This window comes from Dermochelys coriacea, chromosome 5 (assembly GCF_009764565.3).
Source record: "Dermochelys coriacea isolate rDerCor1 chromosome 5, rDerCor1.pri.v4, whole genome shotgun sequence".
Taxonomy (NCBI): Eukaryota; Metazoa; Chordata; order Testudines; family Dermochelyidae; genus Dermochelys; species Dermochelys coriacea.
Window position 1 is genome coordinate 29,344,779 of NC_050072.1, and position 26,459 is coordinate 29,371,237.

At 41.7% G+C, this 26,459-nt stretch overlaps 1 protein-coding gene and 1 non-coding gene across 2 annotated transcripts; both read right to left on the bottom strand.

The window, feature by feature from the left end:
• Positions 1-13,944: 13,944 nt before the first annotated feature.
• Positions 13,945-18,193, bottom strand: RPL37 (ribosomal protein L37). The gene is made up of 4 exons (XM_038403357.2): positions 18,037-18,193; positions 16,879-17,014; positions 16,273-16,357; positions 13,945-14,059 (listed from the first exon to the last, which is right to left on the bottom strand). The coding sequence occupies exons 1-4, from the start codon at positions 18,037-18,039 to the stop codon at positions 13,990-13,992; spliced, it is 294 nt and encodes a 97-aa protein (XP_038259285.1). The 5' UTR covers positions 18,040-18,193; the 3' UTR covers positions 13,945-13,989.
• On the bottom strand, positions 14,172-14,252 carry LOC119856465. Its single transcript, XR_005293315.1, has one exon. It is a non-coding gene; the product is annotated as a small nucleolar RNA SNORD72 (small nucleolar RNA).
• Positions 18,194-26,459: the final 8,266 nt, after the last annotated feature.

Genomic DNA, 26,459 nt, shown 5'->3' on the forward strand with positions numbered 1-26,459 from the left:
GTGGAGCGGCGGCCGGACGCCAGCCACTTATCGCCTTCCGGAGGCGCAAATGTTCGCCTTCCCAGGGTGCACCGGGCCTCGCGCGCCGGTGGGGTTCTGAGGCGCGTTTCCCAGGCGGCTGCTCCGGCCGGGTCCTGGGGTTGTGTGATGCAGCCCCGGGAGCTGGGTGGGATGCCAGAGATGGGACGTTCAAGGGGAGAGCTTGAGGGGTGGGGGGGAGATACTGAGGAGGTGGGACTGCAAAGGGGGCAGATGCTGGCCTGGTAGAGGCGAGCCACTGCTTGGGGAAATGCAGAGGGGGAAATGCTGGGCAAGGCAAGCCGCGGAGGACAAGATGCGAGGGTGGCGTAAGGGGGCTAAGCGGATTTCCAAAATGCAGAGTCAATCCACCACCTGCCATGAGGGCTGAAGGCAGCCGTCCAGGAGGGCGTTTGGGTGGATGTTAGGGAATGGGGCATGGAAGAGAGAGAAAAGGGTGCCCATCTCAGAAAACCACCCTTCCCTGCCACCTTGCAAAGTCTAGAGGTGGGGGGGGAGCTGAATTGGGGACTGTCACTGGACAGTCTGGAGTGAGGCAGGCAGGGTGTTATGAGAAGTTACGACAGGCTTGATGAAGACGCTCTTTTAAGTGCACATGTGCCCAGCCCAATTAGTGTTACTAGCTCAGCCAGCTGGCAGTTCCTTCAGGAAATCAGCATCTGTAGAAAATTAAAAAGCTTGCACTAAATATTCCCACTTTTCAGGGGCATCTGGTCTCCTTAGTAATGCCAGAGTGGGGAGAACCTGAACATACTGTGTACTTATAATAAAAATACTGTGAGAGAATGCACCATTGTTCATATCTGAATAAAATATGGGTTCTGTGCAAAGTATCGTTAAACTGCCATCAGAGTGGGATTTCCTATGGACTGCGAGCTGGTCAGTTGTATAGTTTTGCAGAGAGGGAAGCTGCCTCTGTAAATAGTGAAGTGACTTTTTAAATGTAAAGTTTTAGTATTAGGGGGCCAGGCTTCTTCTGGAGAACACCTGCAAGTTTCTACTGATGCTAAATGAAGCTGCCTGCATCCTAATCACAGTTGAGATGCCAGTAACAAAAGCTGTGCTGTATTTTCCACTTCCAGGAACCATTCAAGATATTGGTTATTTACTTTACAGTTAACAAATATGTACCCAGTTCTTGCCATATACGCCATGTTTAAACATCAAAATTAAGAAATAAAATTGACAAAAAGTCAATTCAAAGAGACCCCCATTCCTGAATAAATAAAACTCACTCTGTTCTAGCTTTGCTAAAGAAATGACCTGAGAAAAATGCTAATTTTATGAAGATATACACATGTGCTTAACTTCAATTTGAGTAGTCCCATTGAAGGGACTAAGGATTATCAGGCCAGCTGAGGGAAAAGATTCTAGAAGCAGGGAACCTCTGCTGAGCATCGTTGCCTCCGGAGTTCAACTGTGGAACCATGGAAGGAGAGAAGCACTCTAAGGTAGCGAGCACCAAAACCTTAAGGGGCTTTAGAAATTATAACCTACACATTGTACAGTACTTAGAAAAAACATTAGCTAATACAAAGAGGAATGCCTTATGAGCTCAAAGTACAGAATAAAATGACCCACAATAGACCTGTGAAGTCACTGCATTTTGAATTACATCTATAAATTCAGTCTTTCACTTGGTCACCCTCCTCTCCAACCTTTTTCAATCATTTGGGAAGTTCAGTGAAATTTTTGTTTTGGATGTGCCCATGCGCAGTTCAGATCCTCTTGCAGGAATAAAAACAAAAAGAGCAGTCAGCCATTCCTATCAGGTAACCTAGAAGAGCCCTAACTCCTCCTACCACAACGATAAGCACCCTTGGTTCCTCAACTGGTCCTACTGACAAATTGCATCAGCACTGCTTGCAGAAGAGAAGGAAACGTATTGAACCCAGATATTACAGCACTTCCTCTTTTCTTGAATACGATGCTGTACACAAGTGAGACTGGTGTGCTCTCCTCTCCCAGTCCCTACATCCAGTCTCCATTGAAGACTAGATTCTACTACTCTTACTGATTTCAGTAGGCCCACTTCTGGAATAATTTGCTACTCAGATTAAGAATGGCCACACCTGGCCCTGAAGAGAAATTGGCAAAGAAGGGGAGAAAAGGAAAAAGCTTTGCTTGCTGCTTCTTTGTTATGGGGGTAGGGCAACATAAGTTATGATCTATAAAGCCGTGAAAAGTCTATGTGCCGGCTACCTGTGCAAATGCCTCTCTCCCTGTGGCACATTGTAGTGCCTAAGGTATAATTTACACTAGAAGAAGTTTGCTAGTATAGCTTGTACAACTCCCCCAAATTTACCAAGCTACAGTGGCTAAAGCATTTTTTTTTCCATTATAGGCAAATAGACAAGGGCTTTTGCCGATATAAAAGTCTGGGTAAAAAAAAAAAAAAAAAATCACACCCCTAAACTAACATTACAAATATCTTCAAAGGTTACTAGTGTAGCCCTGGCATAAGTTGATCTTTAGGTTTCCGGTTGTCAGATCCTAGAACTGTTCACAACTAGCAGCAGGGTGTTCTCAATTAAAGGACATTATAAAAAAAGATTATGCTCACTGCAGGACACCAGAGGCAAATTAGGCAATTTTTATTTAGTCAGGCCTTCAACTCACAATTGATGGTCACAGCGAAGGGTGCTTTAGCAGATGGATTTGGTTAACTGACGAAACGTCTGCAGTCAATGGCTCCAGAAACTATAGTACTGTACGTATGCATTTGCATAAATTTAACTGTAGTTACGTTCATAGATGCTACATATTGATAGACACTGAACATATTTAAATAATTAAAATATAAAAAACACTGTTACAATTATTAATTTAAATACTAAAAATTTATATTAATCTTCAATTTGACTTACTGCACAACGTGTATAAATTGTATAATTATATATTTAAGACCATAAACAGAGCTCATTAGAAAATGCATATTTGTTGCGCATGAAATTCTGACATTTTGAAATTTCCTTCCTGTCCAAATCAGGACAAAAGTAAAAATTTAGAAATTTACCACAGAACAAAAATTCTGAAATATTTTATGTAGGAAGCATCAAAATGACATCTAAATATTTTGTTTCAATAATGCTGAAATAATATAAATTAAATGATATAAATATTGAATAGAATATTAAAATAAGTTTTGAAAAGTGAAACAAAGTTGGAATGAAATAAGTCAAAGCCAGATGGGAGACTAAATGAAATTTTCATTTGAATTTGAATCATATTGAATTTTTTTTTGGTCAACACTTTCCTGCAAAATGTTTAGATTTTGATGAAACAAAGCATTTCTAAGGAAAATCTGGTCAACATTTTTTAAACAAACAGTATATTCACGTATGCATTTAATAATTCATACAGGAATAGGATGTACAATATTTGTTCAATGTGTTTTAAGTAAATACTATGAAAATGTTAACTTTTTTCCTTTCCTGAAATTTGTTACCATAACAATATGTGGGTGCCTGGAAGATGTTATCCAGTGAGAAGTAATCATCCACCTCTCTGGCTTAATTTGTAGTATGTTATAGTTTATACAAGATCTGTATTACAGTTATTGAACTTGTAGACTTTAAAAGGTTTTTTGGCTTCACTAATAGAGTTTGAAAGCTCCACAGCTTGTTCTTGAAATGATTATCAACTCCCTGGTGAAAGGCACTTTTCTGTAGAGATCATTAATCTTGCAAGAGAATCTGTTTCTGCATCTGTTAAAGAATATTTCTTACATTACACCTCCTACCTAAATATTAAATTCAATGATTTAAAACCGATTTCAAAGCCTGTTGAAGTTAATTGAAAAAAAGGACTCCCATTTACTTCAGTAGGTTTTGGATCAGCCCTTATTGCAGAAATTAGAAAGTAAGATTTTATTGTATGTTTTATTTCTTGTAAATATGATAAGGGTTTAGTCTTCAAATTTCAAACATTAAAATCAGCATTTTAATATTTATCTGACACTTGACTGTATCCTTAATCCTGTCTTTGTAAAATTGTGATGGGGTCACAGCTGGAAACTTGTCTAATCTGGGGCTTTAAAAAAAAAAAAAAGCCCCCTTTAGATGAACAAGCCCAATTACTAGAAACTCTAGCCACAGGAGAGAGAGAGAGAGAGAGAAACAGTGGCTGCAGAAAATAAGAATTACACTTGTATGTAACTGACAACAGAATTTGACTCAAAATGCATAGTATCACCAATCACCTGTATATTTTTAAATTAAACAACAGGAATTTGGAGTCAATTTAATAAAACAGTTGCTAACATCTACAGCAAGTGACCTCTTGACATCAAAATGAAACCTTAGTTGGCACAATCTCCTGTTTACAGGAAATACAGCGTGTAATAAAAGCTAATGTGAAGAAACTATTGGATAGAGTAATGAAGACAGATCCTAATTTTATTTTTAATGTCAACATTTTTGTGGCTAGTTACATTATTATTCAAAATTCCAGTTAAACTGAGGTCCTTTAATACCACACAACACAAATAATGAATGTAGAGAGAACAAGATAGCACTCCTCAAGGTAGCACAGCATCAATTTTTCATTTTTATCACTAAATTTTGATGTGCACTAGTGCCTTTGCTAGAACAATAAATCGCAACACTATTGTCTCAGACTATAAACTGGTTGCTAGCTGAGGTCAGGAAGATATTTTTCTCCTCTGATACTGTACAGTAGACAAAGTGCACTGGGGTTTGTTTGTTTTTTTTTTTTTTTGTATACCTTCCTGTGAATCATCTGGTATGCTACTCAGAGGATCATTGGTCTCATAGCATGGAGGCTGTTACGGACTATCCATATCTGAACTGATCTTCAGTACCTTCAGCATGTTTACACTATGTTTATATTTCTTATACAGTTAGGATTATCTCTGTGATAGAATAACTAATCTCCTTCAGTTGCCTTTGTTTCACATGAAAAATAACTCTGCTGAGCAGTGAACATTACATAGTGGCCTTTTCACTACCTTCCCCTTCTTGGGCCCAGTGGACAACTTGCTTTTGGTCACAATAGGTCCGCTCCATTCTGATCCAGTTTGTTTCATGAAGACTTGCCACTTCCCCCCACCCATCACCCTTTTTTTTTTTAAATGAAGTTCGTACACATCTTAAATGCAAGTTTTGAATAATTTTCCCAGTGGAATCATTTTCCTCTTTCAAGCTTCCGTCCCATTAGGATTTGTTTTAAAGTAGTACCTCTTCACACAAGAGGGTAAGATGGCTTTGTGGGTCAAGGCACTGGCCTGGGACTCTGAAGATGTTGGTTCAAATCCCAGTTCTATCATAGTCTTCTTGTGTGACCTTTTGTAAGTCACTTAGCCTCTGTTCCCGCTCTGTACATTGGAGATGATACTGCTCTACCTCATACTGTGAAGAGAAACACATTAATGATTCTGAGGCACTCAGTAACTACGGTGACAGGAGACCATATAACTAGATACATCCCCTGGGCCATCGATGAAACATCAACCCATTCATAAGGGATATAGTCCGATACTATGACAGTAACCAGGTTTAACAGCCAAGATAGGGAATGCACAGGTGTTTGCAAAGTGCAGGCATGTGATTTTGCACATGCAAAAGCTGAGGCCAAGTAGATGTCTACCTGAAATTTTATTCCAAAATGTTATCAGAAATAACTGATCTTTCCCCCCTCTCTAAATATACAATTAAAATAATAATTAATTAATCCATTTATCAAGGAATAGCTGAATATTATTTACATCGTAATTAATTTTGCATTATAACTATAAACTTATAAATAATTAATGTCAGGTACCCAATTTCTTTACAAATCCTAATTAAACCTCTAATTAATTGACATCAATGGCCTTTAACAGTTGAAACTTAGAACAAATAAATAGAACAGACAACAGCATATTCTGTGGCATTTAAGATTTGATCCTGAAACACTTAGGGCTCTGAATTAAATGATTAAAGGGTTGGAAAAACATGACTAGTGATAGACCCAAGAGCCCAGATTCCATTGCAATCAATGGAAGTTAGAACCCTAAATACCTTTAAGGATGTAGGCCAAGCAGCTCAGTCTATTTAGCTTAACAAAGAGAAGAATAAGGGCCGATGGGCTCAGTCTATAAATACCTATATGGGGAACAAAAAATTCATAATGGGATCTTCAATCTAGTAGACAAAGGTATGACAAGACCTAGTGGTTGGAAATTGAAGCTAGACAAATGTCAGATGGAAATAAGGCACACATTTTTAACATCAAGAATAATTAACAATTGGAACAACTTAACAAGGGTTGTGGTGGATTCTCCATCATTGACAATCTTTAAATCAGGACTGGATGTATAAAAGGTATGCTCTAGTTCAAACAAACGGAAGTCCTATGGCCTGTGTTATACAAGTCAGACGAGATGATTACAATGGTCCCTTTTGCTTTATAATCTATGAATTCCTATTAGTTTCAGTGGAATCTGGAGGGTCCTTCAGCACATCATTGAATTGGGCTCTACTAAAGTAGAGCAGCCAAAAAAAGTAAATATGGGAATTCCTAATTTGCTTTGAAGAAAAATCGAAGTGGACTAGATCATGCACCTATAAAATCCACACCTGGAGTGTTGCGGGAGGGATAGGCTATTTTAATGGCAGACTTTTGCAAAGATTGTGGGAAGTGAGCAGCCCAGTGTTGGATGGGATGCACATTGTCCACTAGCTCCACTGACATTTTCCAAAAAGATATTACATTTTAGGAATGAACTGCCTTTCTTAAGACACATGCTGGGGTATGAGTCATTCCTATGAATTGCAATTGCAAGGGAGTGGGTACAGTGCTTAATTTGTAATGAAAAAGGTACCAGGGCTCAAGCAATTTTTTTACTTTGATAGCGGATGTGACGAGCCCAGAGGTGCCAGGGCTATGAATGCCAAGCCTAGAGGTGCTGGGGCTCAGCTGTGGCAAAAATTAAGCACCGAGTAGCCAGGAGAACAAAGCCATGGAATGTGAATCCCATAGTCTCTCATGGACCCATTCCAGGGGGTTTGTAAACAGGCCCTGCCACTCACTTTGCAGAAGAGCAATGATTAAGAAGAAAATCCTCCTGGACATTTCCTCCCTTCATACTCTGCTATGGGAGGGGGTGATCTGATATAGCGTATCCCTTAGTTCAGGTCAAGCAATAGAACATAAATTGAAGAGCTACGGCTATCATAACTCTCAGCTTTCCGAGACACAAATTGCAGAAAAAGTTGTTAGTCTGTTTGTATGACATCACCATATTACGGTGAAGGAAAGGCAAGCTTCTCCCATGCAATCAAACATCTCACTATGAGGAAAAGGTGCTGCGATAGGGATTTGGAAGGGGGGGGAGCAAAAGGGGGAAGATACCCTCTTCCCCCCTAAAAGGTGTGTTCCAGTGTCATTGGTTTACTATCTTAAGCCACACATCCTGTTACACGGTTACTGGAGAGTCCTATAAAGCCTCATGCAGCACACTAACATTTATCTTGCCCATTCTCCTTTGTCTTAGATGCCTGAAGAATGGTCTTTTGGGAGAAACTTTGTACAAGGTGCAATGATAACTAGAAGCCTACAAAATCACTGAAATTAAATTGAGTTGAGGGATGAGTAAGGCTACAATTAAGTCATAAGTATTTTTAGTAAAAGTCATGGACAGGTCATGGGCAATAAACAAAAATGTACAGCCTGCAACCTGTCCATGACTTTTACTAGAAATATCCATGACTAAACTTGGCTGGAGGGGAGCTGCTGCTGAGAGCGGTCTCAGGGGGCTGCTGCTTAGTGGAGGCCAGCAGCACCAGCTGCCAGGGGCCACCAACAGCTGCTCCAGCTGCCCCCAGGACCATTGCTCAGGCGGTTCCCGAGGGCCAGCCGCACCAGCTGCTGCTCGGAGCTGCCCGAACAGCGGCTGGTGCAGCTGGCTGCAGAGCCTCTCCAGCAGTGGCCGGTGTGTCTGTCCCTGGGGTCACCTGAGCACCTGGTCCTGGAGCCAGCTGCTTGGGCAGCCCTGGGATCAGCCACACTGGCTGCTGCAGAAGTCATGGAGCCCTAGGGATGAGTTAGGGTAATTTCCTATCTTTCCTTCATATCAGGATAGTTGGTACCTGTTCCATTAATACGTTCCTTGAGAAACTGCTAGCTCTCCTGAAGTTCATCTCTTAGATGGTTTTTGCAAGAGGCCTTACCTAGCAGTTTTCTGAGTTGGTTAAAGTCTTTTTTTATTTTAGCTCCATTATCCTTATTCTGATGCACTCCCTCATTCCTTTCATGATCACTTTCACCTAAATTGCATTCCACCTTCAGATACACAACTAATTCCTCCCTGTTGGTCAGAATCAAGTCTAAAATGTCCTGTCCTATCTCGGGTCCTCTCCTTTTGCCCCTCCACCCCCACGAACATGATACAGTTCTGTGGTGACCTAGAATCCTATTTTCGACGTCTCCAACTCAAGGAATATTTCCAACACACCTCTGAACAACATACTAACCCACAGAGACCTTCCTACCAACACTACAAAAAGAAGGATTCTAGGTGGACTCCTCCTGAAGGTCGAAACAACAGACTGGACTTCTACATAGAGTGCTTCCGCCAATGTGCACGGGCTGAAATTGTGGAAAAGCAGCATCACTTGCCCCATAACCTCAGCCGTGCAGAACACAATGCCATCCACAGCCTCAGAAACAACTCTGACATCATAATCAAAAAGGCTGACAAAGAAAGTGCTGTCGTCATCATGAATAGGTCGGAATATGAACAAGAGGCAACTAGGCAGCTCTCCAACTCCACTTTCTACAAGCCATTACCCTCTGATCTCACTGAGGGTTACCAAAAGAAACTACAGCATTTGCTCAAGAAACTCCCTGAAAAAGCACAAGAACAAATCCGCACAGACACACCCCTGGAACCCCGACCTGGGGTATTCTATCTGCTACCCAAGATCCATAAACCTGGAAATCCTGGACACCCCATCATCTCAGGCATTGGCACCCTGACAGCAGGATTGTCTGGCTATGTAGACTCCCTCCTCAGGCCCTATGCTACTAGCTATCTTCGAGACACCACTGACTTCCTGAGGAAACTACAATCCATCAGTGATCTTCCTGAAAACACCATCCTGGCCGCTATGGATGTAGAAGCCCTCTACACCAACATTCCACACAAAGATGGACTACAAGACCACCTTACTCTGTAGTATTACAGTATCCATGAATTAGTGGCAGTATGGAGGGTCCACAGGAAGGCCAAGCCTTTTCACACTTCATTGTCCTCGCTGATGAGCCATCCACCCTGTCTGGCTTTTCCATTGTTGTACCTGAAGTGTTAGCAGTGGGAGTCACCCAAAGTAGCATAGTTTAAATACAGAGACATAGTAAATAACTTCAGAAACAGAAATGATACAGGCATACAAATTGGATAAACATATTCAAGAAACTATAACCTTTCCCATGATATCTTATGAGACCCATCTTGCATAAAGTATATCTCAGTTATGTTATATTTATATCATAAGCATATTTTCATAAAGAATATGGAGTGAAACATCACAGTTGTGTTTTGCCATATTACTTTTCCAACAGCTGTCTGCGTAGTTCAAGTCCCCCATTATTACCAGGGGTTGTGTTTTGGATATTATTTGTTTTAGAAATGCTTCATCCACTTCCTCTCCCTGATTTTGAAGTCTGTGGTAGACCCCCTACCATGACATCACCCCTATTTTTTCCCCTTTTATCTTTACCTAGAGACTTTCAGCTGGTCTGCTTTTCACTTTCTTCTGGACCTCAGAACTACACCACCTCCTCCTTTTTTTCTTGCCTGTCCTTCTTGAACAAACTATACTTCTATACCGGTAGTTCTTAACCTATTTACCATCGTGGGCCACATATGTGGCCCATGTAACAATGGCTCTGAGGATGTCACATGAGTCACAGCTGTGTGCTGATTCTCAACCTGTGGCACAACCACTGCCCTATACCAATGTTCTAGTCAAGATTTACCTCACCAAGTCTCCGTGATACCAATTAAGTCATAATTTGGCTATGTACTAATATTTCCAGTTCTTCCTCATATTGTGTATGGACATCTGAAATTATTTCCCTCTTGTTGCTCCTATGACCCTACTGTAACTTTTCTTATTCCCTTTCCCCCTCCCTGGTAAGGCCACTTCTATGCTAACTTGTGGGATTTTGTCACCTGTCCCCTTTGAACCTAGTTTACAGCCCTCCTCCCTAGGTTGGTGAGTCAGTGCACAAAGATGCTCTTCCCCATCTTGTCCCAACAGACCTTCTTTCTGAAAAAGTATCCCATGGTGGAGGAATCAGAAATCCTCCCATCAACATCCGTGCAGCTATGCATCCATCCTCAGGATGTGCGTGTCCCTGCCTGAGCCCTTACCCTGAGACCGGAGCACAGACAAGAACACAACCTGCGCCCCTGACTCCTTTATCCTCACACTCCCAGAGCCACTGTAGTCACTGTTGATGGTCAGACCTGGCAGTATCATTAGTGCCTCTGTGGATAAGCAGCATGGAGTAACTATCAGAGGGACAGATGATCCTCAGCACCCTTTCGTGGCAGCAGCACATCTCCTGAGACATCATGTCAGGTCACCACATGGTTGCCTCCATCCCCCATCTTACTTTAAATGCGGTGAAATTCTCTCAGACTTTGGACAAAAAGTTTACCTGCACCAAACAAGAAAACAAGACAGCCTCTACCTACTTTGGTCTATTAGGTTTCAACAAAACTTGAGAGAAATGTGACTTAACTAACCATCCTGGAGGAGGTAAGAGGAGAAAGCTATCAGTTGCCTTTGCCAAATCCTCCAAGCTATAGCCCTCTGAAGAAACAGAGGATTCTTATAAACAAGGGCCTGATCCAAGCTCTGAAAAAGAGATGGCAAAAAGACTAAAACTGATTACAGTAGGGCCTGAATGGTCCTGTTATTGATAGGATAGTTATCAATAAATGGGTATTTATTTAAAAGATTGTTTTGTTTTTAGAATATAGGCATGCTTAAGTGTATTGGAAAGCTTCAGAATGTTTAAAAAACTCTAAACTTTAGTTCTTATAAATAGTTCTTATAGTAGCTTCATACCTACCCTTCAGAAAAATGGTTCTCAAATACAAGTGTGATTTTAACATTAAATAATTCACAAGTAATTATTACATTAGCTATTTTATGGTGTTTCTTACAATAATAAACATTAGTAGTTTAGCAGATTACAGCAAAGCAAGAACCTGGAAAAACCAATGATATTCAGTCTTCAGTCCACAAATTCAACAATGTTCAATTGATACTGACCAACAGTTCCAACAACTGTACCTATACAAGACTTCTATCATTTATGAAATTCCCATGAATACAATATAAAAATGTAATTGAACATTTGCACATTTTTCACTTGGTGTTCAAGTAATCAACAGCTTATTATACTGCTGTACTGTATAAAAATCCCTTTTCATTCCTCTTTCAGTGTTACACACATTATTGATTTTCTGCTCCAGCACTTCTATTTGATCATGACATAAGTTGACCTTTTTCTGACAGCCCAATATATTTCACATCAGCGAAACTGACAAGCAGTAGTAGCAAAGAGCTAGGCATTTTTCTTTACAACAGCATATTGGATTTTTTAGTCAGTAGATCTGATTGCTCACAAAATAAAAATTCCTAGGTCAATTGTGTCCTTGGGGGGAAAAAAAAACAAAAACAAAAACTTTTTTTTGCCATGTAGAAAAAGAATTTACATACTGTTGAAGGAAAGACCTAGCAGGTCACATCTACTATTGTTAGATATGTCAGGACAGAAGCTTTCCCTATGCTTCAAGGGCTGGGAATGCTCTCATTGAAGAATGCTGGACAAGTGGGATTATCAAAGCATTCAATACTAGGAAGCTCGCCTAACCAGCCTACCTTCTTTTAATTTCATCCCCATTGTTCAGTTACACTTCTTCCATAATGGTGCAGATGTGCTATAGATGCATCTCATTACACATACGACGCGTAAGCATTTTTTAACCGAACTATACATACTTAACAAGACTAACATGAGAAACCACCACAGCAAATTACATAGTTGTAGAATTAAAAGTCTCCTTTAACAAAAGTGGTAATATCAAAACAATTGATGGATAGAGTGGGTTTCTGCTATCATAACAGGATCAGCTGAGGGAAGGAGAGTAGAGCAGTAGTAATTTTTCCTAGTTTAGAAATGGCCCAAGTAGATCTACAATTACATAACTTGGATAGATCTGCTGCACTCCCTTCCCAATCTTTCTTTGCTCGTGCTCTACCATATACCCGTCTACCAGGCTGGAGATAGGTATATGGTAGACCTTTACCACGAAAGTAATCGTTCTACAATACCAAGCCAGGTCTAGGTTATGGAAGCAAAGACATGACTAACATCCTTTTAAAATATCAGAGTATAAACTTTAGAAGAGTATAAACTCGTGACTGACCCTTCTTTCAATAGTGTAATAAGGTGAAGTAACAGATGCTTGTTGACACCTTGCACTCCTGACCCGTTATGAAGTGAAACAAAAGGAACCATAAACATCTCATCCTGGTTTAGACCTACTGTTCCAGGAAGTGCTCATGCTTGCTGTCTTGCCTGTTCTGCCCTCCCTCACTTAAGGGGTCTCAAGTCACTGCACCCAGCCTACACTCTCACCATACAGCAGCTTTTCCAATGGTATCATCCTGAGAGAGAGAGAGAGAAAGAACCAGTTGTGGGTGACCAACCAAGTCTTCCAGGGCAGGCTATGGAGTATCAGAACATCAACACCCATTCCGAGCAATTCCTAACCAGCCCTCTCCCACAACATACAGACTAATGCACAAAACATCAGCTCATTTAACCTACATAAGTAATTCGCAAAAACAGCACATCCCTATCCTCCAGAGCACTAATCCCCGGGGGGGGCGGGAGGGGGAGGAGAGGAAGAAGAGAGCGGGGAACCCCCTCACGCATGGTATCTTGATCCTAGCAATAGAATGTTACTACTGTCCTGCTTTTTTTGTTGTTTTCTTTTTGGAGGAGCTGGGGAAGTGTCTATTCAGATGCCCGACCCTCAATTGCAGATTAGGTCTTGTTAGCAATAAGGACTAGGTTAAGGCCACATGTTCATTAGTGACTTAAAACACTATTCTTTCTATAGTTGGAAACTTCACTCAGCCCAAATGATGACCCCCCTGAACAAAATGGGTTAGACACTTTTTGCAGACCTGTCTTTTTTAAAATTGTGAAAAACAGTGAACAGAACATTAGTATACTAAAATAGAAGATAAAGACCAGACAACTCCTTTTTTTAAAAAAAAAGTTTTCCTTTAGAACTGCCTACTTTCAGAATATAAGTCAATAAAAACTTTACATACTAACATTAAATGACAGCGATCAGCTAAATAAAGCCATAAGTTATTCTTAAAGTACACTCCAGTGCATATAGCAACTCTATTAGGATGAGAATATTTATAGTTCCTTAGTAAGTGAAATGCTTTCTCATAGGCAGAATAAGGAAAAAATGTGCATCTTATTTATAGTCATATCTAGAATTGTGCACAAATTAGTAGTTATATCAACCATAAGCGATGTATATGTAGAAGACTTGTTATGCAGAAGGGAGTTTTGAAATTATTCAGAGTAAAAGTTGTGCTGGTATAAAGAATGCTTATATACTTTGCCCATAAAAAACTTCAGCAATTACAGTATTTAGATGAACACTCTTAAAGATAGAAATATGATCAGATGAGAAATCACTTAAAAGGAATGTGTTTAATGAACTTTAACACAACACTCTGTCAGAATCTATTACACACACACACACACACACACACACACACACACACACACACACACACACACACAGATACCTTACCATTTCAATAAAGTAAAATATGTGTAAAAAAAACCTGACAATTTTTTTCTGGATTAGACCATTTATTTTAACAAACAGATGAGTCCTTAAGATGAGCTGGATGCTGCAACGGCAGCTCTCTTGGGCTTAGGTGTTGTTCCTTCACGGAATCCATTCCTGTACATAAAACAACAACAACAGAGTTAGTATTTTTTTTTTTAAAGCATTTTATATTCCAGGCTCCATAAAGTGGTATTTATTAGAAAGTTTCAGACAATGTTTTTGGTTCAGCTTATCTCAGTTAGAGGTCAAAATCACTATGGAACTCATATGTTCAGACATTTTTAAAGAGAAACATCATTGACAAGCTGCTCATGAACATTTCAGTACGTCTATTTAAAATTTCACTCCTAGTAAGTTATATTACCCAGAAGTACAGGTCTCAACATAATGGACGCAATCCTGCAGTGCTCACTCAGGTAAAACTCCAGTTGAAATAATTCTATTTTTCTTTTCCCAGCAAGTGATTTTTGAAGCCAAGGGGAGTTTCACTTTAGTAAGTACTGTATGATTAGATGTAAGGCTACTCCAAAAACAAATCCCTCAGCCTCCAATTATTAATGAAATAAAACTGAAGCAAAGTGAGAGCAGCTAGGGAACAAACAAACAAGGGAACAGTCACTGCAAAGTTCACCAAGATAAGGCAATTAAATGCAGCTAACCAATGCCTTGGGGCCATGTCTACATAAGTGATCTTAAAGCCGCACATCACTGTGTAGCTGCTCTATGCAGACAGGAGAGAGCTCTCCTATCAACATAATAAAACCACCTCCACAAGCAGTCTTAGCTATGTCAGCAGGAGAAGCTCTCCTGCTGACATAAACACCGGTATAGACAGCGCTCTGTCGGTGTAACTTATGTCTCTCAGCGGGTGTTTTTTCACACCCTGAGCAATTTAAGTGGTAGCATAGACATGGTCTTAGATGTATCAAGTAGCAGATTGCAGGAAGCAGGACATTATTTGATTTATTACAACTTTTTTCTGACAGCTGCTGTTAGGAAAGCACTACACTGGCCAAAAGAATAAGAGCTAACACTGAACCTAGCTATAAATCTTTTTTGAACTTTCAAGAGCAACACTACAGATGTCACTATTAAAAATCAATGTTCATTTTAAAGGAAGTTTCAGTTTTATTTTATACCTTCATGGAGCAGTGATGCTTTAGACTACATATGAACTCTATGTTGAAACATGAAAGGCACAACTTTAAGTGATTAATTCTCATTCTGAATGCAATTTCAACTTATCAAACATAACTCTCTCAGTTTATAAGTTTCATGTTCCTGGATTAGTATTACTGTACTGTCTATACCAAATTGCTAACTCATCAACACTGGCATTTCTTGCAAAAGGAACAGGCTAACAAAAATGTTAGCTATTCATGGGCTGCTGTTATGGAAATCAAAATTAATCAAACATTTCTGTTTCTCCGTTATATGATGTGATTTCCTCCACAATTTAAAACAAAATACTATGATCACAATCATATCCTGGGATTCTGCTGATAATGCCACATGTGGGTAAAATACTCTGAAATCTTTCAAGGAGCCTGTTACAAGAAGTTCTGCTTCAGGAATTTGTTGAGTTACAGGTAGTTACTATGCAACTACCACCACCCAGAAGATAAAAAAAAAAAAAACCCCGCTTTCAAGTGGACAACAGGCCCAATTCTGTGAGATGCAGAATGCCTTCATTTTATCAGGGCCTCGCAGAATCAGCAGATCTAATAATATCATAAAGTAATCTGCTCAAAAACGAGTGCTGGACAAGACATACCTTCTAAAAAGAGATCATTTTAGTAATGAAGTGAAAGTCCTTTAAAGTCTGCTATAACATATGTAGTCCAAAAAAGCAGTAGTTAAAAAAGTGCAAAAAACAGTCAGTCATCCCAAAGAGAATGTGTTATCATTGTGTAAAACCCCTCTAACTCCTTTCCTCTTGGGTTCTTCACTCCACAACAACAAAACGCTGGTATAGTTACTTTATGTCCTAGGTAGCCCCCATTAACTGAGCTTTTCAAAGCATTTATAAACATTCATTAAACCTTTGGTGACTTAGATAAGTTCACTTGGCATATTAGTTGCAGATCCTACATTAGAACTCAGAACTCCAAGTCTAAACAAATGGAGAATGCTACCAAGGTATGTTGGGTTAAATATATGAATTATCAAATACCTTTCCCATCACAAGATATTTATAAGACTACATATATATTGCCATTTTCTTTTGTAATTTATGCAGTAAGTATTCATTTAGATAATAGGTTTTTAAAAGGTATTCGAAGTCTGTGTTATAGTGTAACTTGCATGCTTGAAATTCAGTGTTGTACCTGAATCGACGGTAGACATTTTTCAGGTGCCTCATACGACCAGTACCAGTGGTGTTGCGTCTTTTAGCCTTGGCACTCCAGTTATCTAGAAAGCAATTTACACAGATTTATTTTGTTTCACCTACACAATTAAGTGTATAAAATGAGATAGCCAAGTACCACCCCTGTTTTACAGTGAGAATAAACCAGAGCAACAGTAATACCACTAAAATATTTTAAAATATGTACACATTGAAGAATGGTTGTTTCTACAGGATACATTGTATATATGTATACATTTGATTTGGAGAAGCGTAGCTATATGCAGAGCACCCCATTGTACGCATACAATGGGAACTTAAGTGCTCATTTTCTCATAGCGGTTTCTCTATGTAAATAAAGAAAACAGAAGATGCATTGCAAAATACCACAGAACTCCTTATACAAACAATATTTTTTCTATTAAATCACAAAAAAAAACCCAACCACTAGTTTGGTTGTATTCACTTAGACAGAACCATCATTTTCACAAGTGACTATCCTGGTACTGTATAAACAGTTTCTTCATGAAAAACCTAACTCAAAGAACAAGTTTACACAGATAATTTTTGAAGGTTCCATACTTACACTTTCTCTTGCGCTTAGCAGGATACCCACATTTCCCACAGGTGGATTTCTGAAGATGGTATGCCTTGGATCCACAGCGACGGCACAAAGTGTGGGTCTTATTGCGGCGCTTACCGAATGATGACGTTCCCTTAGTCTGAAATACAATTCAGGAGTTTGCATGTCAGAAAGCTGTATTAAATAAAAATACAGTTTTGGCTAGCACTTAACCACATACCTCAAAACAAAGTAAAATCTTCTGAAACTCTCACACTCAGACATTTTAATGGAACAACTAACGCTACACACAAATGCATAAGAGGAAATACATCTAACATACACATCTCAGTTTTACGTATCACATCTCACTTTCTTAAACAGGAATTACTTACATTTCTGTATATCCCACCTTTATGACAGAAAAATGAGATAACACAAGTGCTTATTTTTACAGTTTCCTAATTCTGTTCTCAACCCCTCAAGTGATCTCTCATTACCAGTAAACTGGGGGAACAGCATCAATTCACCAACAGCGCAGGCTCGTTCTGCACAAGCCAGTGATACATTCTTATAGTTTTCATCAAAGACAACTCGGCAGGACCGTTTTGACAAGTCACAGATCTCGGCAGCCCTCCCTACCTCATCTCCCCCAATGTTTGTCTGGCTCCCCTTATTAAAGAGCTACCACAACCCCCTCTTGCACCACTGAGCCCCAACGCGCAGGAGGCTTTTGCCGGATCTTTACAGGGCAGGTTGGGGGTTTACCCTTCAATACCGAGTTCTCGTAACGCCGCCTCGCCAGCACAAGGCCTCGCTCCACGCAGAGCCCCGCGAGTTCGAGCCCGGCGGGGGGACAGCGAGGGAAGATGCTCGCGGAGAGGACCCGGAGGCGGGAGACCCCGCGTCCCCAGCTCTCTCAGGGGGGAGCGTGTCCAGCTCCTCCAGCCTCCGAGCGCGGCAAGAGGGAGCGGGGCCAGCCCCGGCAGCTCTCGGGGCGGCAGCGGCGCCTCCGCGCGGGCCCGCCGTGGCCTTACAGCAGAGGCGGCCTAGAGCCCCGGCAGGCAGCTCCATCGCGGCGTAAGGACGCGCCGGCCCGCGGGCAGCCTCTCCGCGCCCCGCAAGGCCCCCAATCCCGCTGGATGGCAGCGGATTTTCCCCGGCCCCCGGCCCGGAACTCACCATCTTCCTCCGGCCGCCAGCACCAAAGAGACCTGGGCCCGCCCACCGCTTCCGCTATATCCCGCCCGCCACTTCCGGGTGCTGCGGCCAAACCGTTCCGCCCGGCCCGGGGAGACATGGCGGGGGAGCCTGGACCCGAGGGCCGGGTGGCTCAGCGGGGGAGCCTGAGGAGAGGGAGACGGGGTGTCACGGGGCGGGCGCCTGGGGGACGGGCCCAACGGGTGACACGGGGGGAGAGCCTGGGCCCGAAGGCAGAGGGGGACGGGAGACGGAGTGACACGAAGGGAGGCTGGGCTCGAAGGGAGACGGGCTCCGTGGGTGACACAGGGCGGGAACTTGGGCCGAGGCGGGTGCGGGATGGAAGACGGAGTGACACGGGGGGAGCCCGGGCTCGAGGGGAGTGGGGACGGGAGTTGGGGTGACTGACGCGGGGCCTGAGGGGAGGGGGAAGGGATGACACGGAAGGAGAGGCTCGGGGAGGGTAGAGGGTGTGACACCGAGGGAGCCAGGGCCGGGGAGATGGGGTGACACAGATGGGGAGTCTGGGCCCAAAGGGAGGGGGGACAGGAGTCGGGATGACACAACCGGGGGGCCCAGGCCTGAGGGGAGGGGGAATGGTAGATAGGGTGACACGGCGGGGGTGGGGGGGCTGAGGGGAGTGAGAGACAGGGTAAGTGGGTGACACAGTGGGGGAACTTGGGCCCGGGGGGGGGGGGGGGGACAGGACATGAGGTGACACGGGGGGAGCCTGGGCTCAAGGGGAGTGGGGACAGGAGTTGGGGTGACATAGATTCATAGATACTAAGGTCAGAAGGGACCACTCTGATTATCTAGTCCGACCTCCTGCACAGCGCAGGCCACAGAATCTCACCCACCCACTCCTATGAAAAACCTCACCCATGTCTGAGCTATTGAAGTCCTTAAATCATGGTTCAAAACTTCAAGGAGCAGAGAAGCCTCCCTCCAGTCAACCATACCCCATGCTACAGAGGAAGGCAAAAAAACCTCCAGGGCCTCTCCAATCTGCCCTGGAGGAAAATTCCTTCTCGACCCCAAATATGGCAATCAGCTAAACCCTGAGCACATGGGCAAGATTCACCAGCCAGATACCCAGGAAAGAATTTTCTATAGTAAATCAGATCCCATCCATCTAATATCCCATCTCAGGGGATTTGGCCTATTTACCCTGAATATTTAAAGATCAATTACTTACCAAAATCCCATTATCCCATCATACCATCTCCTCCATAAACTTATCGAGTAGAATCTTAAAACCAGATAGATCTTTTGCCCCCACTGCTTCCCTTGGAAGGTTATTCCAAAACTTCACTCCTCTGATGGTTAAAAACCTTCGTCTGATTTCAAGTCTAAACTTCCTGGTGGCCAGTTTATACCCATTTGTTCTTGTGTCCACATTGGTGCTGAGCTTAAATAATTCCTCTCCCTCTCCTATATTTATCCCTCTGATATATTTATAGAGAGCAATCATATCTCCCCTCAACCTTCTTTTAGTTAGGCTAAACAAGCCAAGCTCCTTAAGTCTCCTTTCATAAGACAAGTTTTCCATTTCTCGGATCATCCTAGTAGCCCTTCTCTGTACCTGCTCCAGTTTGAATTCATCCTTTTTAAACATGGGAGACCAGAACTGCACACAGTATTCTAGGTGAGGTCTCACCAGTGCCTTGTATAACGGTACTAAAACCTCCTTATCCCTACTGGAAATGCCTCTCCTGATGCATCCCAAAACCGCATTAGCTTTTTTCACAGCCATATCACATTGGCAGCTCATAGTCATCCTATGATCAACCAATACTCCAAGGTCCTTCTCCTCTTCCGTTACTTCTAATTGATGCGTCCCCAACTTATAACTAAAATTCTTGTTATTAATCCCTAAATGCATAACCTTACACTTCTCACTATTAAATTTCATCTTTTTACTATTACTCCAGTTTACAAGGTCATCCAGATCCTCCTGTATAATATCCCGATCCTTCTCCGAATTGGCAATACCTCCCAGCTTTGTATCATCTGCAAACTTTATTAGCACACTCCCACTTTTTGTGCCAAGGTCAGTAATAAAAAGATTAAATAAGATTGGTCCCAAAACCAATCCCTGAGGAACTCCACTGGTAACCTCCCTCCAACCTGACAGTTCGCCTTTCAGTAGGACCCGTTGCAGTCTCCCCTTTAACCAATTCCTTATCCACCTTTTGATGTTCATATTGATCCCCATCTTCTCCAATTTAACTAATAATTCCCCATGTGGCACGGTATCAAATGCCTTACTGAAATCTAGGTAAATTAGATCCACTGCATTTCCTTTATCTAAAAAATCTGTTACTTTTTCAAAAAAGGAGATCAGGTTGGTTTGGCACGATCTACCTTTTGTAAAACCATGTTGTATTTTGTCCCATTTACCATTGACTTCAATGTCCTTAACTAATTTCTCCTTCAAAATTTTTTCCAGGACCTTGCATACTACAGATGTCAAACTAACTGGCCTGTAGTTACCCGGATCACTTTTTTTTCCTTTCTTAAAAATAGGAACTATATTAGCAATTCTCCAATCATTCGGTACTATTCCTGAGTTTACAGATTCATTAAAAATTCTTGCTAATGGGCTTGCAATTTCAGGTGCCAATTCCTTTAATATTCTTGGATGAAGATTATCTGGGCCCCCCGATTTAGTCCCATTAAGCTGTTTCAGTTTCGCTTCTACCTCTGATATGGTAATATCTACCTCTATATCCTCCTTCCCATTTGTCATGCTACCATTATCCCCAAGATCCTCTTTAGCCTTATTAAAGACTGAGGCAAAGTATTTGTTTAGATATTGGGCCATGCCTAGATTATCTTTAACCTCCGCTCCATCCTCAGTGTTTAGCGCCCCACTTCTTCCTTCTTAGTTTTCTTCTTATTTATATGGCTATAGAACCTTTATAGAAGCTTAGGTAGACATGATGGGGGACCTGAGGGGAGGGAGACAGGGTGACATGGTTGGGGAGCCTGGACCCGAATGGAGGGGGGATACGAGACAGGGTGATACAGTGGGAGATCCCGGATGGGGTGGCATGGTGGGGGAGACTGGGCCCAAATGGAGGGGGAATGGGGTGACACAGGGTGGTCGGGCCTGAAGGGACGAGAGATGGGGTGACATGGATGGGGAGTCTGGGACCAAAGACGGGGGGACAGGAGTTGAGATGACACAGCAGGGGAGCCCAGGCCTGAGGGGAGGGGGGATAGTAGATAGGGTGACATGGCAGGAGAGCCTGGGCCCGAGCAGAGGGGAAACACGGGGGCAGGGCAGGGGGAGGAGGTCAGGTTGCCCACAGCAGCTGCGTTTTGGGGGTGGGGGAGGAGGGGAGGTGGGTTGTTTGCCAACCCTCCAGTGTTGTCTTGAAGCATCAGGAATTGCAGATTAATTCCCCAGTTGCTGGTGTGAGCATCTAGGGGGAAAACCCTGGGGAATTCTCACAGTGACTATGGGACTGGCTTGAACTTCTTTGCTTGCCTAGGAAGAATCTGCTGCATCCACAGGTCCTTATTTTCCACTGGGGCAAACTGCTGGGTAGTAATTGTAAATGATTTTCCCACTAGTTCAGGCCTTAAAACCGTTACGTCATGTGATGAAACCTCCAAGAATAGAGCCAACCACGAACTGGCAACTTCAGCACAGGGCACCTGCCTGGTGGGGGTGCGGGGGCAGGGGAAAGGGAGGATAATATGCAGTGTCACCATATGCAAGAGAATAATATGCAGTGTCACCAATCCCAAATGCTCAAAAATCATTAGGTTATTTTAAAGTAATCTACCAATTTATAGGCAGATTCAGATGTCAGTACTTTGCGAACCTTGTAAGCACCACTTACCTGTCTTCCTACTGACCTATACCGTAGCTCAACTCTGACCTACAAAGCTTCCTGAATTGCTGGATATCAGAATAACGTGTGATAATCTCATTCATCTCAAGATTTGGGACTGATGCTCAACAAGGCCACCTCTCATTCTCTTTCAGAAAGTAATGTAGTGTGCTACAGATCCTGAAAATATGGGATAATAGTTGCTTATAGTTGATAAAGAAAAGTCTCTCAACTCCACAAAACAGTCTTAAACCTTCTAGTACATAAAATGGACTTGGACTTACACATTTAACAAAGTTAATTATTATGTGCAGTGTTATTCACAAGTATAATTTCTTCCACACTCATTTTAATCCATGGAACAAGATGTCCCTACTCTTAGTCCTATTTATAAGTCTAGCAAAGGCATTTGTGCTTGTGATTATGTTCAGGAAGAATCTGACAATGTAAGGCATCATAATAGGCATAATAGACTTCATAATTACAAGTGAAGTTATCTTTTTCATTGTTCCAGTACTGCAAAGGGACTAAAGCTGCTTGAATGGTCAATTGGAGTACCCCCTCTGGTGAGGTAAACTGAGAGTGCTGGTATAGAATCTGTAAACCACCAGCCTCCTGAACGCCTCCTTGGAATATGGAGGCAGGAGGTGTTGGATGGACACCAGTGGGATGTATTGTATGAATTTAGATGGACTATATGACACAAAGGTGATAATTTGACCCTGAAATGTCCAACATTACACAGTTTTAAACAAGGTTTGGGATTTCATATACAGAGATCTCAGGCTGTTTAATACTATGGCAAACACATAGTTAAAAATCCTTTTAACCATGTATTAAAAATACAAAAAAGAAGGAAAAACAAAGTGTTTGAAATGTAAAGAATTAAGTAAGGCTTTTATTTTAACATCCTTTTTTTCCTTTAGCCTTTAGAGAGTCTTTAAAGGGGGAGGGAGAATCCTTGTATGAGAGTCTCTTAGATGGTAATTGTCTTTTTGGAGAAAAGAGAAGTTAGGTGAGGTGGGCTGGAGCTGTTGTTGATAAAGTCTGATCCTGTTTTCTAAAGGACAAAACAAGCATAAACACATAAAAAAGGGGAAAGAAAGGGACAGCAAAGATAGAAGAAATGTCTCTGGTGTTGAGTCTGACTTGCAATCTCGCTGCTGGAAAAATACAGGCACAGCACATCGTCATATTAGACACGTTGGGTATCTACTGTGCAAATAGACACCTGCAGCTGTCCTATGCCAACTGACTTGGGCTCATGTGTAAGGGGATGTTTAATTGTGTGTAGACATTCCAGCTTGGGCTGCAGCCTGAGCTTGGGACCCTCCAACTGCTCAGGGTCTTAAGGATCCAGGCTTCAGCCTGAGCCTGAATATCTACACTGCAATTAAACAGCCCCTTAGCGCAAACCCAAGTCAGTTGGCATGGGCTAGGCATGGGTTTTTAATTGCACTAGTGTAGACATACCTTCTGAGTGCTGGCAAACTTGTACGCTACTAGCATCAGGCTGTTTAGGGCAATGCTTTTGCTGCATTTTTCTGATCACAAGCTTACAGCAGTATTGTAAAATATTCAGTGTTGACCAGCTAGGCTGGACTCTTATTAGACAAAAGGTAAAAGGAGAGGGATAGGAAAGAGAAGAAATAAGGTAAGGAAGGAAAAGGACATGTGGGGTGAGGGGAGGGGAAAAGAGCGAAAGAGGTTGATATCCAGGTAGTGTTTGGGATTTAGCCAGTGCCAATGGAGGTAACAAAGTCATGTGGCTTTCTCTCTGTGGCCTGGTCTGGTAAAGACATCTTTCAGGATCGGGATAAAGACAGTCCAGGAACCCAAGAGACCATGGGAAATCCAAACAACTCAGATAGCATGAATATATGTTACAGCATACAAACTGGATCTGGGCAATCTTCCTCATTAAACCTTGCTATGTCCCTTCTCTGTTTTCTATTTTGATCTCAGGAGCTTAGGAGATGCTGCAGTGGCAGTGGACAGACTAGCATGACAACAGGCACTAAGTAAGCAAATTGGAATATGTGCCTATGTACATGTTTAAAAAATATTTTAGACCCTAGTAGAACAAAAAAAACCCCAGTTTGGAAACATACTTAGAAATGTTAATAAAGGTATATTTTGCAGTATCTCTTTGAGCCTTTAATTAGTGCTATGAAAGGTTGGGATATTGGAGGTGGGGAATGGGTAAATCTAAGACTGACCAAGTACCATCTCAGCTGTTCTCAGCCCTGCATGCAGACAGTGAGTGAGAGTTTTGACAAGCAGCTCGGTGTTCAGAGTTGTCACAGCAGCACGGGAAGGAGCCTTGTAGGAGTGCCCAGAAACTCAAGAAGTAATTATACCATTGCAGTTACAGCACAGCACTTCCAGTCTACGCACTGCATTGGTGCTAGCAAAACTGGTGCACTGTTGCAAGAACTTTTGTGGTGAGGATCTGAAGGACCTGATTTTCTACTGTCTTTCACCCTGTGTAGTCATTTATACCTGTGCACAGTGAGTTACAAAGTGGATGTAAAATACTTTGCACAGGAGAAGATGATTGCACAAGTAAAGATTCAGGCCTGAGATGTCCTACAAGCATAGCAGGTGCTTGTAGTACCAAGTTTCCTTACAAGACCAAGGAAGCTAAAAGCCTGTTTCCAAACTGAGATGCCTCAAGCCATGAATGCTTGCAGCTCCCATTGAAGTTTGAATATTGTGACCTAGGTGACTGCCTACAATCACACAAGAAGTCTGTGGCAGAGCTGGGAATAGAACCCAAGGCAAAATTTTCAACAATGTTTACTAATTTGGGGTGTCTTAATTTCTGGGTGCCAACTTGATTTTCAGAGCTGTGGGCATCTGTCTCTCTCTGAAGTCATTGGGAGATGCAGGTGCACAGCACTTCTGAAAATCTGGTACAAAATGTATCAAGATGGCACTCAAATGATGAGGCACCAAGATTAATAGACACAATACTGAAAAATGTGATCCCATGTATTTGCTCTCCTTTAACCACAAGACAGTTTATTATTTCTAGTAAGAATATAGAGCACAGCAACATTGATTGCCACTAGAGGACAGTGTAATTTAGCTAAATCCTTCCTATCCTACAATTTACTAAGAAACCCTTTGATGACTCTCTACTAAATGACTGTGAATTGTGTCAGTTGATTGAAATTCATATTACAAAGTTTTAGTTGTGCTTAATTCTTAAATCTCTATTACTGTAATAAAACATAAACAAAGATGATACATATGTGAGAAGCTGGGGCATCTCATTCAGAAACCAGTGAGTGTATAAAAAGCTTCTATTTGATTAAAATGATTAAAAAGAAAATTGGTAGAAGAAAAATTATTTAGTTTAAGAGATTGCTTGGTAAAATGCATAATAAACAAGCAAAAAAGCTTTCAGCAAAACTGACTATTGTAACCATTTCTGCCTCCAGCCATTTCTACATCTTACTGGGAGTGACCCAGTTCAGTTCTGGATGATCAGTTCTCTTCTATATGTAACAAAATATACCCATAATCCCTTCACTTCCAAACATTAAAATATTCCTCTTCCACAAAAACAGCACAAAAAATTAACTCACATATAATGAAACCAAATCTACCACAATTTAGTGAAAATAAGGTTTCATAGAACTCATATTTTTAATGCAGGGGTTCTTTAAAGGTTTTTATAGTGTGGATGACATCTGAGTAGAGAAATGTCTTATGGACATCTCTCCTTCCTTTCATGATTGCTTGGACCCCACTTCACCTCCCATTCTTGTTGAACTCTAGCAATTGCTCACATGGATAAATAATATTATGATAGTAGTTAATATACTTTTAGCTTCTTTTAATGCATCTTAGCAGCTGCATGAGGAAGGTCACAATCCATAACCAGCTAGTTCTCTTCAGACCACAAGCAAAAACTATGTGCACCACCAGTGGTCTATATATCACAGTTAAGAACCTCTGTTTAATGTCCCCAGTCACAAATAAATATGCCTGCAACAAAATTACTACTCAGCTACTGAACTACATTTCTCAAAGCACTACAGGTGTGGTGTCATGGTTTGCATCATATTTGGATATAAAACACTCCATTTTCTACACATTGGAAGAGGCTCCTAAGTACAAAGAAGACACCTAGGAACATCACAGTGTTTCCTTTTTCATTGGCCAGCCTTTGCATTAAAAAAAAAATCAATTAACCTACAACAAATAAAGTACTTTTCATCTATCAATAAATAATTCATCACTTCTTTCTGGCTTCATCTTCACTGCAACAGTTACCTTGAGTTAGGCCATGTCTACACTAGCGAGCTTACAGCTGTACCAATGCAGCTGCACTATTGTAAGATCAGTCATGTAGCCACGCTATACTGATGGGAGAGAGCTCTCCCATTGACATAATACTAACCTCAATGAGCGGCGTTTTTTTCACACCCCTGAGCGACATGAGTTTTGCTGATATAAGTGGTAATGTAGACACGACTTCAGTGAGTACACTCAAGTTACTATACTCATGCTAACTTAGCTCAAGTTAGGGCAGGTGTACACTAAAAATTCAGG